Here is a 17,585-nt window from a genome sequence, read left to right as displayed (position 1 = left end):
GCTTTGGGAAGGCGAGGGAGCGGCGGAGATTTCTGAGATTGGAAGCAGCAACCGGCGAATGGGCGAACTACCCCTGTTTCCCCTGCTTATAAAGAGGGAGGGGGCAGACGTTCCGCATTTCTGAATAAAGAAACCACCCACAATCTCTCCCACGATGCCGCATTCAACGCGTGCCGTTCAGGGAGGGCGCGGCAGATACGGAGAGAGATACGGTGTAACCTAGGCCGCGCGTGCCCGTGCCCTGTTTTGGGCCTGGCCCAACAGCGCTCGGCACCGTGTATGGCCCAGGCCCGGGGGCTCCTATCGGTGTACTAGAGTAGGGGTACCCTAGTATCCCAAACTTGTGCACGGGCAGTCGCAGCATCCCGCGCAAGGCTTGCCGGGTGACCGCCAAGGTCCTCTGTGGTTCCTTTGGAGCCATTCAAGAACAAAGTATCCAACCAAGACCCCGGCAAGAGGAGCTTGCCGGGAAGGCCAACCAAGGCAAGGCGCTTAAGGAGACAAGACCCCGGCAAGAGGAGCTTGCCGGGAAGGCCACCCAAGGCATCTCAAGGAACTTGCCGCGGCGCGCCTCCCGTCCCGGCAAGGCCCGGTGAGCGACAAGCTCCCGGACGCAACAAGACAACGACCGCGGCAAGGCGCTTGCCGTGGCAAGCCACCCCTCTGTGCCCGCGCTCCAGCACATCCACTAACGTGTCGCTCTGGGACCCTTCCAGACGTGCGTGGCGGGAGGCTGTGCAGCCAGCGGTGCGCAGTGGCGAGCGGTGCTGACAAGATTGCCGTCGTGGCGAGCGGTGACGGTCCCTTTTGCACTGTTTAGGCGACACAGACGGGCATTTAATGCCCTTGTCCCCTGCCGTCAGGGTTAGGTATGATACACTGTAGCAGGTAGCTATACCTACCATAGCACCTTTCCGTTTTTACCCTTTGTCTCCGTTGCCACCTGTCGGTGACCCCTTGAGCATATAAAAGGAGGCCCGTGGGCAACGTAGGGGGGGAGCTAGTTCAGAGAACACTCACGCTCGGTCTCATTAGCTGCTGGTGTGTACTGTAGCACTCCACGCTCCCGAGCAAGAACTCAATACAAACCACAAAGCAGGAGTAGGGTTTTACGCATCCGTGCGGCCCGAACCTGGGTAAACTGCTCGTGTGCTTCGCCTCAATCCGCTCTTTGCACGACCTCCGCCCCGCCGAACCGAAAGGGACTCGGTCCGCCGGTCCCATAGGTGTTCGTGGATTAGTCCTCCGACAGCCATGAAGCAGTAGGTAGGAGCGGAGTAGTCCTTGTCATTTGCATCGGTGTCAGTGATGAAGTCATTGTCTTCAGTGTTGAAGATGGACTTGGCAACGTATGTTGTAGCCAGACTTGCGACGCCAGAATCGGACTCCTCCTCAGACTCCACCTCCGCCTCCTCAGAAGCGGACTCCTCCTCTAAATCCATTTCCTTGCCAACAAACGCACGTGCCTTGCCAGATGAGCTCTTCTTGTGTGATGAAGACTTTGAGGAAGACTTGGAAGAAGACTTTGAGTATTTCTTCTTCTTCTTGTCGTCAGAGTCATATTCCTTGCTCTTCTTCTTCTTTTTGTTCTCATTGTCCCACTGCGGACACTCAGAGATGAAGTGGCCAGGTTTCTTGCACTTGTGACATGTTTTCTTCTTGTAGTCATGAGCAGAAGCTTCATCATTCCTTGAGCTTGATCGGGAAGACTTTCTGAAGCCTTTCTTCTTGGTGAATTTTTGGAACTTCTTCACAAGCATAGCAAGTTCCCTTCCAATGTCTTCAGGATCATCAGAACTGCTGTCAGATTCTTCTTCAGATGAGGAGATAGCTTTTGCCTTCAAGGCACGAGTTCGCCCATAGTTTGGACCATAGATATCTCTTTTCTCAGAAAGCTGAAACTCATGTGTGTTGAGCCTCTCAAGTATGTCAGACAGATCGAGTGTCTTGAAATCAGGACGTTCTTGAATCATCAGGGCTAGGGTGTCAAACGAACTATCAAGTGATCTCAGTAGTGTCTTGACGACTTCATGCTTGGTGGTCTCAGTAGCGCCAAGGGCTTGAAGCTCATTCGTGATGTCAGTGAGTCGATCAAATGTGAGCTGGACATTCTCATTGTCATTTCTCTTGAAGCGGTTGAAGAGGTTGCGAAGGACACTGATTCTCTGATCTCTCTGGGTTGAGACGCCTTCGTTGACTTTGGAGAGCCAGTCCCAGACTAGCTTAGATGTTTCCAAAGCACTCACGTGGCCATACTGTCCTTTGGTCAGATGACCACAGATGATATTCTTGGCAGTAGAGCCCAGTTGAATGAACTTCTTGACATCAGCAGTAGTGACACCTTCTCCAGCCTTGGGAATGCCGTTCTTGACGACATACCATAGGTCGACGTCAATGGCTTCAAGATGCATGCGCATCTTATTCTTCCAGTAGGGATATTTCAGTTCCATCCAAGATGGGGCACGCAGCGGAGACTTTAATTATCCCTGCAGTTGACATAGCTAAAACTCCAGGTGGTTAAACCGAATCACACAGAACAAGGGAGTACCTAGCTCTGATACCAATTGAAAGTGCGTTATATCGACTAGAGGGGGGTGAATAGGCGATTTTTATGAAAGTCTTCAAAACATGGAAGTTATGAAGACAGACGATAGAAATAAACCTATTACCATGCAGCGGAAGGTAGACTACACTAAGCAAACCATAGTCAAGTATTCAATGGAGCGAAAGCACAATGACTAATAGCAGCAATGTAGTAAGGATCAGGTAGGAAGATATTATGAAGCCAAACAGAACACGCAGTCACTCAGTGAAGACAAAAGATAGTGCAATCATACAATGACTTCACAAGGACCAACAGTAAGTAAAGGGAAGGGAAGGATGAAACCAGTGACTCGTTGAAGACAATGATTTGTTGGACCAGTTCCAGTTGCTGTGACAACTGTACCTCTGGTTAGGGCGGCTAGGTATTTAAACCTGAGGACACACAGTCCCGGACACCCAGTCCTGAACACGCAGCTCAGGACACCCAGTCCTCACCGTATTCCCCTTGAGCTAAGGTCACACAGACCTCGCCCAATCACTCTGGTAAGTCTTCAAGGTAGACTCCCAAACCTTCACAGACTTTGTTCACCGGCGATCCACAATGTCTCTTGGATGCTCAGAACGCGACGCCTAACCGGCTGGAGGATTCACAGTCCTCAAGTGTAATAAGTCTTCAGATCACACAGACAAGAAGACTTAAGTGATGCCTAATTCTCTTTGGCTCTGGGTGGTTAGGGCTTTATCCTCGCAAGGAATTCTCTCTCAAAGGCTTCGAGGTGGGTTACTCTCAAACGACAAAAGTCGTACTCTAACTCTGAGCAGCCAACCGTTTATGGTTGTAGGGGGTGGGCTATTTATAGCCACTAGGCAACCCGACCTGATTTGTCCGAAATGACCCTGGGTCACTAAGGAACTGACACATGTTCCAACGGTCAGATTTCAAACTCACACGGCAAATTTACTTGGGCTACAAGCAAAGCTGACTTGTCCGAGTCTGGACAAGATTCGCTCTCATAATCTTCACTCGAAGACATAGGTTTTGGTTAAGCATCACTTCAGTCATTCTGACTGGTTCTCTTGGACCCCACTTAACAGTACGGTGGTTCCTATGACTCAATCAAAGAAGAAAAAGAACTACGAAAGATCTAAGTCTTCGAGCTCCATAGGCTTCATGTGATGTCTTCTCTTGTCATAGTCTTCAATGTGAATATCTTCATATACCACCTTTGACATCAATGTCTTCATACATTTTTAGGGGTCATCTCTGGTAGGAAAATCGAATCAATGAGGGACTTCTACCTGTGTTATCCTGCAATTCTCACAAACACATTAGTCCTTCAACTAGGTTTGTCGTCAATACTCCAAAACCAACTAGGGGTGGCACTAGATGCACTTACAATAAGTAACTATAGCAAGTTCATCTCCATAAGCATAATTCATATTGGCATCTTGGCCACAAGCATAGCAAGCATCATCAAAAAGGGATATTTCAAAAGAATCAACGGGATCATCACAATCATCATAGCAATCATCCTTCGGTAAGCATGAAGGGAAATTAAACAATGTATGAGTTGAAGAGTTACTCTCATTAGAAGGTGGGTACGGGTAGCTAATCCGCTCTTCCTCCTTTTGTTCTTCGCTCTCCTCATCATCTTTTTCATCCAATGAGCTCACAGTTTCATCAATTTCTTCTTCCATAGACTCTTGCAAAATATTAATCTCTTCTTGGACAGCAGAGACTCTCTCAATAAAATCATCAATATCGGAATTGAATTCATAATTTTCATAGCAATATTTAAGTATAGCAAAATTTTCAGGTCTGTAAACAGCATCATCAAGATTTTCACACTCTTTAAACAAAGATTCAATTTCATAAGCACCCATAAAAGCAACGAATTCTTCTATTCGTTCCACATCATAGTAATCATATATACCATTAGCATAAGAAGCTAAGGTTTCATCATCATTAAATTCGCATGAAAAGGGAAGGTGTGGAGCCTTCATCCTAGAGCAAAAGTATAATCATATCTCAAGCATAGTTGCCAAGCATACCAATGCAACATATAAATTTGATCCCATAATAGTTTCCCTTTTTGAGTCAAGTGATAATCCCTAAAGTATTCACGTTGATCCAACGTTACTCCCATTATAACGTTGAATGGGATTTTCTCAGGATTATCAAAGTAGTACATAATATCTTTCACATAATGAGCATCGAGGGTTTTAGGAGGTTCCCCATCTCCATGAGTAGCAAGTAAACCTAATTTTTTTGGTATTTCATGTTCCATATCCATAACTAAAGATAGAGAACAACTTAGAACATCAAATAAAAATTACTTAGTGATAAAGCAAACAAGCACACACGAGAATATTCACCCCACGCTATAACTCCCCGGCAACGGCGCCAGAAAAAGGTCTTGATAACCCACAAGTATAGGGGATCAATTGTAGCCTCTTTCGATAAGTAAGAGTGTCGAACCCAACGAGGAGCTAAACGCAGAACAAATATTCCCTCAAGTTCTATCGACCACCGATACAACTCTACGCACGCTTAACGTTCGCTTTACCTAGAACAAGTATGAAACTAGAAGTACTTTCTAGGTGTTTTTGGATAGGTTTGCAAGATAATAAAGAGCGTGTAAATAAAAAGTAGGGGCTGTTTAGATGAAGACACAACTAAGTTAGCTTTAGTAGAGAGATTGTTGTCACACAAGAAAGTTATTTGTCCCTAGGCAATTGATAACTAGACCGGTAATCATTATTGCAATTTTATTCGAGGGAGAGGCATAAGCTAACATACTTTCTCTTCTTGGATCATATGCACTTATGATTGGAACTCTAGCAAGCATCCGCAACTACTAAAGATCATTAAGGTAAAACCCAACCATAGCATTATAAGGCATCAAGTCCTCTTTATTCCCATATGCAAACAACCTACTTCCTTGGGTCTGTGCTTCTGTCACTCACGCCACCCACCATAAGCAAATCATGAACATATTGCAAACCCTACAGCGGGGATCCCTCATGCTTGCGCGACACAAAGAGCACCATAGGACAGCACCAATAATAAAACATGCAACTCAAACCAATCACGATCATCAATTAACCCATTGGACAAAACAGATCTACTCAAACATCATAGGATAACCATACATCATTGGGAAATAATATATAGCGTTGAGCATCATGTTTAAGTAGATATTATAGCGGGTAAAAGAGGGGTTACACTGCTGCATAGATGGGGGAAGAATTGGTGATGATGGCGGTAAAGTTGTTGGTGTAGATTGCGGTGATGATGATGGCCCCGGCGGCGTTCCGGCGCCGCTGAAAGAGAGGGGGGGAGAGACCCCCTTCTTCTTCTTCCTTGACCTTCTTCCTAGATGGGAGAATGGTTTCCCCTCTGGTCCATGGCCTTCATGGTGGCGGAGGGGCGAGAGCCCCTCCGAGATTGGATCTGTCTCTCTGTCTCTCTCTGTTTCTGCGTTCCCTAATTCTGCCCTTTCACCGTTTCTTAAATTCCCGGAGATCCATAACTCCGATTAGGCTGAATTTTGGACACGATTTTTATCTGGATATTAGCTTTCTTGCGGTGAAAGAAGGGCACCAACCGCCTTACGGGGTAGCCACGAGGGCCCAGGGCGCGCCCCTGCCTCGTGGCCCCCTTGGGCATCGTCTCACGTTGATTTTTCTTCCCAAAAATCACATATATTCCAAAAAAATCTCCTCAGTTTTTATTCCGTTTGGAATCCATTTGATATGGATTTACTGCGAAACCAAAAACATGCAACAAACAAGAACTGACACTAGGCACTGGATCAATATGTTAGTCCCAAAAATAGTATAAAAAATTGCCAAAAGTATATGAAAGTTGTAGAATATTGGCATGGAATAATCATAAATTATAGATACGACGGAGACGTATCACCTGCTCAGGAAGATGAGACGGCGGCGGCTCCCTGAAGATGGAATAAAGGTCTCCCCGCCTAGCCCCCGTTCCGGCGATGCGTCTAGTATCGTTGGTGGGCGTCTGGAGGTGTGTCTCCGGCGGATCTATCTTTGGTGGATTTGCTCGGATTTCGTCGTTGTTCTTCTACATTCGTGTGTCTTTAGGTTGAATCCTTCCAACCTACGTTATTCTTCATCTGTGGCGGTTGTTGTTCTGGTGTGCTAGTCCTATGGGGCCTTAGCACGACAACTTCCCGACTTTCTACTACAACAAGTTATGCCCAACTCCAACGATGGAGGGGTGATGGCGGCGGCGCGCCTTCGGCTCGCTTCAGTGCTTGTAGTCGTCGCTAGGTGGTCTACGGATCTGGATGTAATTTTTATTTCTGGTGTTCGTTGTACTATCATGATTGAAGATGAATAGATTAGAAGTTTTTCGCATAAAAACATATGCAAAAGTTGTTGCATTATTTTCATGTGACATTATCCTTTAAATGACACTGAATGCTGGAGTTGTCACTACTTGTACTTTCATGTCTAAGGCCATCTTTAGCCGATCCCCTAAATGTTAACGGAGTAAAACCCTTAGAGCAACTCCAACGGGCCGACCTCCGTTTGGGTCGGCCCAACGAACACCCATATCCGCTTTCACGCTTGGGTCGATGCTTGCGCCCAACGCCGGCCCGACCCATTTTTTAGGGTGTGCGAAAAAAATACCGCAAACATTTTGAAAATAAAAAATGTTAATTAAAAATTAATGCTGGCCACAAAGGCCGGCGAGAGTCCACAAGTCCACTTTTACATTAAGTTAAAACATTAAATAAAACTAAAAACTAGGAGGAGGCGTGTTGCCCTAGGCGTCCTCCTCGTCGTCGTCGGGGTCGGTGAGCTCGATGAGCGTCGGCGTCGGGCCAACCTACACAGGCTGTGGCGACGTCCTCCGCCGCTGGCTGGCCCACCGCGGGCAAGGCGCTCCTCCTCCTCCGCGTCGCGCTCCAGCTGCTCGAGATACTCGCCCTCGCAGCGCTCCTTGGCCAGCCTTTGCTGCTGCCATTGCTCGAGTTAGAACTGCTCCTGCGCCGGCATCGCCCCAAACCAGATCAGTGGCGCCTTGACCAACTCGCGCACCACCCCGTTCCATGAGTAGCTCTCCAGCTTGATGGGGGTCGGCGCCAGCTCGGCCTTGACGGAGGACAGCGGCCTCAATGGCGGCACGATGCAGTTGCCGGTAGCGAAGAGCGCCATGGCCTCCGCCATGCGCGCTTGGTACGCCGCCTCCTCCTCCGCTGCCTTGCGCCACTCGTCCTCCTCGCTTTTTGGTAGGCGGCCTCCGCCTCCTGGTCCTCGTCGCGCGGGACGAGGGACGGCGATGGGGATCCATGCCGCACGTCATGGATGCCGCGCCCGACGCTGCTCCTCGTGCTCGAACGCTAACTAGACCTCCCAAGCGAGAGAGTCGGATGCGTAGGCGGGGTCACGGTGCTATTCCGGCGTCAGCAACTGCCGTCGGCGCCGCAACTCCTCCGTGTGCACCCAAAAGCCTCAGACTCAACTTGTTCAGCATTAACTACATTTTGTCTCAGCCTCAACTTGTCCTCATCGTCATACATATCCCAAATCCTAGCTAGACTCATCTTCAAAGGGGAAGGCCACTCGGGCTCAACCCACTCAACAAAGTTGCATTTAGGTGCTTCCTATCGATTGACAAAAATAAGTTAATTGCACAAATGGTGGTAACTATCAACACTAAATCAGTGAAGTTCAGAAATGCAGTTAAGTGCACAAATGTAGTTAATAGTTAACTGCACAAATGCAAAAGTTAAGTTATCTATTCACACTACACAAATTCAGTTAACTTTTCAAAGTGAACAAATTCAGTTAAATGTTAACACTCAACAATTCAGAGAATTGCTAAAATTAGTGTGCTGGCTACTAACCTTAAGATCAGATAAATGCACTGGCACAATCATCCACACTTGAAACACACTACACATAGCAATATACAAACAATGCAAAATGAGATAGCTAGCTACTGATCTTCTATGCACAAGCTAAGAGCCTCCTACCACTATCCATTGAATCAAAGGCCACAAGCTTCTCACAGACAACTTTGTGCTCAAATCTAGAAGCAAATTCAGTAACAAGGCCTCTCCATTCTGAGCAGGAAATGGTGGCAGGTGCCTAGAACAAGAACAAATCACCATCTTCAGTACAATTCCCCATTCTCCTGAACCCTAAACCTAGCTACATCACAATGGGGGAGCCGGTGGCTAACCTGACTGGTGACGGAGTCGTCGTCCGATGAGGAGCTCGAGAGATCGTCCTAGAAGACCATGGGGACGACCTAGACTGCGGCAAAAAGCTTGATGGCGGCGGCGAGCTGGGAGATGGAGATGGGGAACAAGAGATGGGCAACAGGAGAAGGCTCGCACAGATTTCAACAGGATATTTCAGACAGATTTAATTCAGGTGGCGGTAGTGCGGGCTGATTGCATAGAACGACAGGGGGCTTTGTGCAAAAGTGTAGGCAACAACCGGTCCGACCACTTGGCTGCCACTTGCCGCGATGTGATACGTCTCCAACGTATCTATAATTTTTTATTGTTCCATGCTATTATATTATCTGTTTTGGATGTTTTATATGCATTATTATGTTATTTTATATTATTTTTGGGACTAACCTATTAACTCAAAGACGAGTGCCAGTTTCTATTTTTTTCCTAGTTTTTGAGTTTTACAGAAAAGGAATATCAAACAGAGTCCAAACGGAATAAAACTTTACGATGATTTTTCTTGGACCAGAAGACACATGTAGGATTTGGACAGGAACGCAAAAGAGTCCCGAGGGCTCCACAAGCCCTCAGGGCGTGCCCCCTGGCTTATGGGCTCCACGGGAGTCCTTCAACCCTAATTTTTGCCCTATAAATTCTCAAATATTCCCAAACCAACAGAAGCGTCCATCAAAATACTTTTTCACCGCCGCAAGCCTCTGTTTCCGCGAGATCCCATCTTAGGGCCTTTTCTGGGATTCGATCACGGAGGGCACCTACATCAACTCTATTGCCCTTCCGATGAAGCGTGGGTAGTTTACCACAGACCTACGGGTCCATAGCTACTAGCTAGATGGCTTCTTCTCTCTCTTTGATCTTCAATACAATGTTCTCCTCGGTGTTCTTGGAGTTCTATCCGATGTAATCTTGTTTTGCGGTGTGTTTGTCGAGATTCGATGAATTGTGGATTTATGATCAGATTATCTACGAATATTATTTGAATCTTCTCTGAATTCTTATATGCATGATTTGATATCTTTGTATTCCTCTTCGAATTATCAGTTTGGTTTGGCCAACTAGATTGGTTTTTCTTGCAACGAGAGAGGTGCTTAGTTTTGGGTTCAATCTTGCGGTGTCCTCACCCAGTGACAAAGTAGGGGTAGCGAGGCACGTATTTGTATTGTTGCCATCAAGGGTAAAAAGATGGGGTTTTCATCATATTGCTTGAGTTTATCCATCTACATCATGTCATCTTACTTAAGGCGTTACTCCGTTCTTATGAACTTAATACTCTAGATGCATGCTGGATAGCGGTCGATGTGTGAAGTAATAGTAGTAGATGCAGACAGGAGTCGGCCTACTTAACACGAACGTGATGCCTATATTCATAATCATTGCTTTGGATATCGTCATAACTTTGCGATTTTCTATCAATTGCTCGACAGTAATTTGTACACCCACCGTATTATTTTCCTTCAAGAGAAAAGTCTCTAGTGAAACCTATGGCCCCCGGGTCTATTTTTCATCATATATTTTCAGATTTATAAGCCAAAAATGCCTTGCTGCAATTTTTTTTATGTTTCAGTAATTTTTTATATGTATCTCTATCAGAGCTCATATTTGTAAGGGACCGTGACGGGATTGACAACCCATTTATCGCGTTGGGTGCAAGTGTTTGATTGTTTGTGTAGGTGCATAGATTGGAGAATTGCGTGTATGTTCTACTGGATTGATACATTGGTTCTTAACCGGGGAAAATACTTATCTCTACTTTCCTGCATCACCCTTTCCTCTTCAAGAGAAAAAACAACGCAAGCTCAAGAAATAGCATGACGTAATAGGATGTGGACGAAAACATCACATTTGGTGCAAGTTGAAGGAGGGTGGAGTAGAGTTTTGCAAGTTTTGGACCAAATCATCACATTTCGTGCAAGTTCTAGGATCTGAGGTGCTATTACCTCATAAAAATAGTTTCGAGGGAAACCGAAACCGTTTCGGGTTACCAGAAGTGTTTCAGTGAATACGAGGTGATACCGCGAATTGATATATCGGCAGAAAAAGTTTTCGTATATGAGACATTTTGTGGATATTTCTATGCAGTCAAAGGGTTTTGACCGTCTATTAGACGTTCTTTGGATGTTTTTTAACCCCCTCTGCATATGTAACTTACATGTGGGACCCAGTAAAAAGAAAAGGATTAAAATCTCTCCCAACCCCTTCCGCCCTCTCACTTACATGTGGGGCCAGGTCAAAGCTTGCCCAGCCAGCAAGGGCAAGTCAAAGGGACCCATATGTCCATTCATAGCTGGATTTGTGTTTTTGGTTCATGAGTCAGTCCTGTTTTAAACTTTGGATCTGTGGATTGTTTGTATTGCATATATATATATATATATATATATATATATATATATATATATATATATATATATATATATATATATATATATCCCGCAAATAAAAAAATCTTGCATCTGTATCGTCATTTGTCTTGGGATCTTTCTGTGAGTTTTTTTTTACGGTATAAGAGTCTGTATCGTCATTTGCTTTGGGATCTTTTTTTACTGGTAAGAGACAGACGAAGCAACGCTGGCCCTACAACCGAATTGATCCCACTTGCGCTTGTGCCGAGCCCACGCTGACCTCTCGCGGGACGCACGGCCAGTGCACTGCCGATGGCTGGCACGCACACGTAGCTGCGCGTGGTGAGGATAAGCCGCCTGTGGCCACCATCCCCTCCCGATCGTCTCCCTGCCTCCCACGCATATATGGCCGCCCGATCGCCACCCTCACCAAGTTCAACACAGTCCCACCATACATACATTTCGCCGCCAAGAATCGCCAAGAAATCCACGAGAGCCACCTAGCGTTAGCAATGGCATCGGTGGGGTTCGGCAGCAGCGTGGCGGCAGTGGCGCCGGCGTCGTCGGCGGGGAGGAGTAGCCTTCGCCCGCAGCGGACGCGGCTGGCGGTGCCGGCGGCGACGAGGGGCACGCCGGCTCCGGCCAAGAAGGAGAAGAGCATCCTCGACTTCATCGTCAGCGCCATCGTCAAGGACGAGCAGGAGTTCATCGAGACCAACCCGCTGCTCAACAAGGTGGACGGCCCGGCTCCGTCCACGGGCGGCACCGCCTCCAGGAAGGCCGGCGGCACCACCTCCGGCAAGAAGCCCGCGGCCGGCAGCGAGGGCGGCGGCGGGTTCAACCTCGGCGGCCTCTTCGCCAAGAAAGGCTGAACTACATAAGCACGTGCGCGCGCTTGGGTGCGTGCTTCGATCTCATAGCTCGATTTATTGCTGTAACTCCATGGAAAACATCGCAGAGATCTGCATATATGTACACGCGGTGTAACTACTCAAATGATTCTTGCTGTGATGCCTTATAGATTTGTATTCTTCTTCACACAACTTCTGGAGTAATTTCTCTCAAAGGCTCAGTATGTCATATACCCATGTTAAGCTTTGCTTTGCTAAGATCCCAATACCGACAACCTTTATATCTCTGGGACTGCTGATTTTAAACATAACTAGTATATACGGATATCTAGATCATAGCCAAAGATTGGTTGGCTGTGATATTCCAATTTATTTACAATGATTAAGAAACTGAAAAATATCAGAGGAACAGAGGAAGCTCTTGGGGCACAGCAACAGCAAATTCCCGGTGTTGAAATGGCCAAATCTTTTCCCTTTATTTTGTATGGTTGTTCTGCTCAACTTCTTGAGCAGAGATCAACAATTGGATAGAAGCTGTGACAAGTCCTGCAAACTGCCTTCTGCATGCAGTTATGAAACAAATCCGGGAAAGAATAAACAGAATGTTTCACGAAATCCCAATCGACTCGACAAGTTCAAACGGACTCTGATCGTATATCTGTACAGTTGATAGGAGGCCTTGCCGTGCGAATATTTTCGTGTTACAGTCGCGCCAGGAGAGTGAACATTAGGACTTGGACATCTTTGCCTTTGCGAAGAATATCCCAGCAAAAAGACCTGCAGATGTTAAGATCAAGTACAGAGATGCATCAGAGGTTGCACTCATAGGGTAGCAAGGCAGCATGTTCATAACCCAGTGGTGATGAAACAGATTACTTACCAAAAACTATGCTGAACAAATTTTCCACACTAACAGGAACATTGAATAGCAAGACACCAGCAACCGAAATGGGTATCTTGTTTAGTGAGCCAACAAGACTGAAAGGGAGAAAAGTGATTATCAACATGTGAATAGAACTTTGATGGTGTTACAGTTAGTGTGATACTTTTTTTCATGCAAACATTTATGTGGGCACATTGAAGAAGGAATTGAGTTAGTAGTATCATCTCACCTGTAAGTTGTTGGGCCAGTCTCCTGTAAAAACCACACGGATGAGAAGCTGATCGCTAGTCCTAACAATCCACTGGCGGTCGCAAAAAACCAGAACATGGGCTCTCTGATAACTTCGCTGCAGATGGCATGAGAAAACACGCATAAGTGCAACTGAAAAAAGCGCACAACGATGAATTCTACCTTTGAAAGCACTAAAATGAGTGAATGCAAAGTCAGAGCTGCGGACATCTTTCGGAAAAATAAAAATATTACGGGACACAGTACTGGAGCAGTCTTTCATTTTTCCATTTCATCAGACTTCATGCTAGAGTTGGTTAGAGAGATAGCTTCTTTTGTGAGCAAACTCAAAATGTCCAAGGCAAGTTAAAATTTCAAAGTGGAACAGAGCAAAATGAGTTTTTAATATGTACAGATACATGACTTGCATAAATGGAAAAGTTAGTGCATGATAACTACTGCTGGGAAAGTTAGTAATGTAAACTATACTCTAAAATACTCAGTCTCTGCTTCGGAAACAAAATAAATACTCAGTCCTGAATAAATAAGAGTTGCTGCACATCATAGTAAGTTCATATTGCTTTTATGTATGGCTGAGACAGGGAGTAAGATTAAGTTCTTACGTTTGGTACACGTATTCCCACTCGTTGAAGACAATAATCAAAATGACCGCGAAAGGGATGGAGAGCGCATTGTTAAGTAACACCATAGAAACTTCATTGAGAGAACCCGATTTAGTTGATTGTTTGGCTGTGTCCATCAGGCGTCTCAGTGTAAGCTGGTATGAGAAACCATATGTTAGCGATCAGTCAAGGTTAAACACTAAAGGGGGCGTCTTTATGTGTGCGTCCGTGCGCACTATGAGGACAACATGAACTAACCGAATAGGCTGCTGTCAGAAAGCAATTCAAAATCTGCCACGCGTAACCGATTAAATGGAAAGAAAGATCTGTCATACCGCCGCTGACAGCTGATATAATCTGCAGGAGAAACAGAGAGAAAGTGCACCGAGGTCAGCAATCATGTTGGTCTGTCGTTGTTACACTCTTAGAACAGGTGGGTGTAGTGAAGTCATTAGCTAATGCTAACAAGTACGACGTACCATCATGCATAAGGCAGCCCAAACCTGTTTGTTCTGACACTTCCTGAAAACATATATCTCCCCTACAGCCGTTAAAATGTTTGTCATGTTCTTCAATATCGTCACCATGGCAACATTTATGTACTTCAAACTGAAACGTGACAGAAACAAAAGGGGAATAGAGAAGGTCAGGCCAATATTATTGTAAGAAGATCGTAGAAATCAATTCAGACTATGGAGTGCACATTTAAGCAGGATGCACCTGTACATTCCGGTTACTAGCATTCCAACAAAAATGAGATTAACTGGAATCCAGACTTTGATCAACTTCCATGTTAGCTCTTCTGTTGAAATTACAGCGAAGAACTCGAGTGCCACAAGAATGACCACGGATATAAGATTCTGAACAAAGTAGTCATGATCAGCTCGATAATAACTTGTCAATGCAAGCACCACATCTCATATGCATACACATATGCCAGTATTGAGCTATGAAGTTACTTCAGAATGGTTCAACCAAGAGATACTAATTAACAAGTTGATTACCTGGTACAGCATGAGTGAGATGCCAGCACTGAAGTTGTAGCTGGAGAGAACCACCTTGTTGAGCAATATCATGCTGCAAGAGGCTATGCAGTAGGATATCCCAGAGAGCAGAGGCCCGGTCTTGTTCCCCAGCCTGCTCTGCTGCTGCTGAATCAAGGTGTCGAAAACATCCGAAGTCTTCCTCGACAGCCTGCCAAACAAAGCAGTCAGTCAGTCGACCTCTCCATCCATCTCTGAAGACGAAATCTGACAGAGTGACACTACAGCTAGCGCCTAGCGCTACCGCATTACTTGTTGGAGGCGGCCTTGCGGGCGACGCTGGCGGCGACGTTGATGATGGAGTTGTTCTTCTGCTTGAGGAAGCCGTGGATGATCTTGTACACGGAGGCGTCGCCGTCCTTGACGGCCACGGCGGCGACGCTCCGGTTGGGGGACATGGCCTCCTCGATGTCATCGCCGTACACGACGAGAGAGCCGGTGGGGCTGTGGTCCAGTGACATGGAGGCCGGGCCCGGAAGGAAGCAAACCTCGGCGGCCGGGGAAGAAATGCAGGGCGGTGATGCTTCTTCCAAGGAGGAGGTGATGGGAGGCGAGGGGGGATGGGAGATGCTAAAAGGGGGGAGGAGGAGATGCCTTTCAACGCCATGGAGGGGCTTGGAGGGGACGCAAAGGGGGGCGGCGGGAGGTGGAAGAAGGTGGTTGGCGCCTTCGGTGGTGAGTAGGTCAACGCGGGCGAGGCCTCGGGGCGCGGGGAGGGGGAGGGGGAGCCGGCGTGCGGCGGAAGGGACTGAGGTCGCGGGCCGGCGGGGGAGCCGAGGTGGAGGAAGGGAGACGACGCGTGCGGCGGCGCCCATGTTCGCCGCGCGGAGCGGGGGACGAAGGAAGACGAGTGTTGGAGTCAAACTCAAGCCATCGCCGAAAAGAAAGGTTTGACATTGTTGGCGCATCATGATGGCCTTCCTACGCTATGTTGACCTTGGATTTAAAAAGCTCCCCGCCCATGGATTCAAATTCGTTTTACGTTGTGATTCAAAATTACAGGAGAATGTTTGTATGGTCCTTCCCAAATTTCGCTGATTTGGATTTCTAAACTTTTCACCCACCAATAAGGCATCCAATTTATTTTCGACTTTAGCTAAGTTCCTGTGGAATATTGTGGGGTGTGCTCTAGGAAACCAGAGAGCTCCAATGTCTTTTCTCGACCCGTGCTAGATCTGGTTGTCTAGCTATACTAGCAAAGATAGAGTAGTTGTTTTATTGGGTACTACTGCTCTCTTGTGGTCTAAATGGAAAACAAGGAACAAATCCTGTTTTCAAAGTGTTATGCCTAGATATCTTACTGGCATTATCTTTCTTGTTTGTTCCCTACTCGACTCTTGGAAAAATCTGCAGAAAAGAGGGGTATAAAACATGCTTCATCAGGTGTCTAGACATATCGTGAGGGTGACTCGTGATGTCTTGTGAGGTGGGCATGGTTTGGCGCCGCATGTGAGAAGGATTTTGTAAAGCTAGCCGCTGGAAATGCTTGCTGGCCTCGAAGCCTTTGTGTTAATTTGGTTGTCGTCCTTTAATCTGTTCGTACCTTTGTAGCTAGTGTGACACTAGGGCCTTTCCTGATTAGTTTTGGATAGATTGAAGCATCCTGATGTGGTGATGTATATCAGTGGTATGATGATTAGGCTTGTTAGGCTGGAGCATTCTGGTGTGATTCTAGATAAGTGATGTAATGGTTGGTTTGTTGCCCTGTAAACAACTCCATTTTCATAATGAAAATGGGGCCATGTGGCCCCTTCGATCGAAAAAAATAAGGCATCTTTAGAGCATGTCTAAGAAGTGCTAAATTAGTCGCGCGCTGGAAAACCGACTATATTGTGCGCGTGACCGAGACTGACGCTCTAGCAGACGCGTTAAAATCCCGCGCGTGGCAAAGTAGGTTGAACCGTTGGGAAAAAACGGCATCACGCACTATTATTTGATGTGCCTGCTCGCACACGCTGCAAAATCTAGGTTGTTGTAAGTGGGGCCGTCGGATTGGGCGCCGTGTTTTTATGCTTATGGTAAAGCAAAACACCAGCTCAGCATGCTAAAACGCTATTTCGGCGTTGCAAAAAAAAATTAGCGCGTCGCGCAACCGCGCGTTTGATAGAGATGCTCTTAATAACTTCAGGAAAGTTAAAAGACCAATTTTGAGAAGACGCTTGTTGGCCCCATCCGTTGGCGTGACCTAAACCTAGATGAGATCATGCAGAGCTAGCTTACCAGCAGCCAGAAAAACATTTCATGTCCGATTTTTCGAGCTCCCTCTTGCGCTCAAGCGAATGTAGAGAACTCGTTTCCAGAATAAGATTGTGGGCCATCTCCACCCTTGACACGGAGAGCACTACACTCTTGATGGTTGTGCTGTTTTGGTCAAGGGCGGTGCTCACAACCATAGCAGTAGACCATCTTACGCTCCTGAACATTTCCGCTCGAAGTCTTAAAATGCTTAGGCTGATAGTCATAGGCCGAAACATTTGGACCCATCTAGTTATGCCACCTCAAAGAAGAATAATGGGTCCATTAAAAGGCTCTTCACAATAATGCTTCTGTGGACCAAAATGAACATCATCGATGGACTCACAACTCGGCACGCCCTTAGACTTCGACATGGGGGATCCATTCAATGACAATGATATGAACATCTTTGATACCACCACCACCATTACCATCGAAGAAGGCAACAAGGCTAGCTTCTAGAACTCCACTTGGGCTAATGGTCATAGGCCGAAAGACTTGGAGCCGTCTATTTTTGCCATCTAAAAGAAAAAAATAGTGCATTAAAAAGTCTCTTCACAATAATGTTGGGTTGGACCAAGCAAACGTCGCCGATGGGCTCAC

General features: G+C 46.5%; 2 protein-coding genes across 2 annotated transcripts; one reads left to right on the top strand and one right to left on the bottom strand.

The window, feature by feature from the left end:
* The first annotated feature begins 11,539 nt into the window (after window positions 1–11,539).
* Window positions 11,540–12,157, top strand: LOC123105734 (uncharacterized). Its single transcript, XM_044527856.1, has one exon. The coding sequence runs from the start codon at window positions 11,632–11,634 to the stop codon at window positions 11,989–11,991; it is 360 nt and encodes a 119-aa protein (XP_044383791.1). The 5' UTR covers window positions 11,540–11,631; the 3' UTR covers window positions 11,992–12,157.
* Window positions 12,158–12,193: 36 nt separating this feature from the next.
* Window positions 12,194–15,573, bottom strand: LOC123105733 (GDP-mannose transporter GONST1). Its single transcript, XM_044527855.1, has 9 exons — window positions 15,000–15,573; window positions 14,709–14,898; window positions 14,425–14,564; window positions 14,184–14,313; window positions 13,963–14,061; window positions 13,705–13,859; window positions 13,083–13,199; window positions 12,851–12,948; window positions 12,194–12,747 (listed from the first exon to the last, which is right to left on the bottom strand). The coding sequence occupies exons 1-9, from the start codon at window positions 15,560–15,562 to the stop codon at window positions 12,698–12,700; spliced, it is 1,542 nt and encodes a 513-aa protein (XP_044383790.1). The 5' UTR covers window positions 15,563–15,573; the 3' UTR covers window positions 12,194–12,697.
* Window positions 15,574–17,585: the final 2,012 nt, after the last annotated feature.

The sequence above is a fragment of the Triticum aestivum genome, chromosome 5A (assembly GCF_018294505.1).
Source record: "Triticum aestivum cultivar Chinese Spring chromosome 5A, IWGSC CS RefSeq v2.1, whole genome shotgun sequence".
NCBI classification, from domain to species: Eukaryota; Viridiplantae; Streptophyta; class Magnoliopsida; order Poales; family Poaceae; genus Triticum; species Triticum aestivum.
The sequence above is the reverse complement of the archived record's forward strand: the minus strand, read 5'-3'. Positions and strand labels throughout refer to the sequence as shown.

Excerpts from the sequence above, each read along its gene's own strand:
- LOC123105734 (XM_044527856.1), top strand. The coding sequence starts at position 11,632 with ATGGCATCGGTGGGGTTCGGCAGCAGCGTGGCGGCAGTGGCGCCGGCG.
- LOC123105733 (XM_044527855.1), bottom strand. The coding sequence starts at position 15,562 with ATGGGCGCCGCCGCACGCGTCGTCTCCCTTCCTCCACCTCGGCTCCCC. Across the intron at positions 14,314-14,424 it reads CTAGTAACCGGAATGTACAG|TTTGAAGTACATAAATGTTG; the intron begins GTGCATCCTGCT and ends GTCACGTTTCAG. Across the intron at positions 12,748-12,850 it reads TTTGTTCAGCATAGTTTTTG|GTCTTTTTGCTGGGATATTC; the intron begins GTAAGTAATCTG and ends TAACATCTGCAG.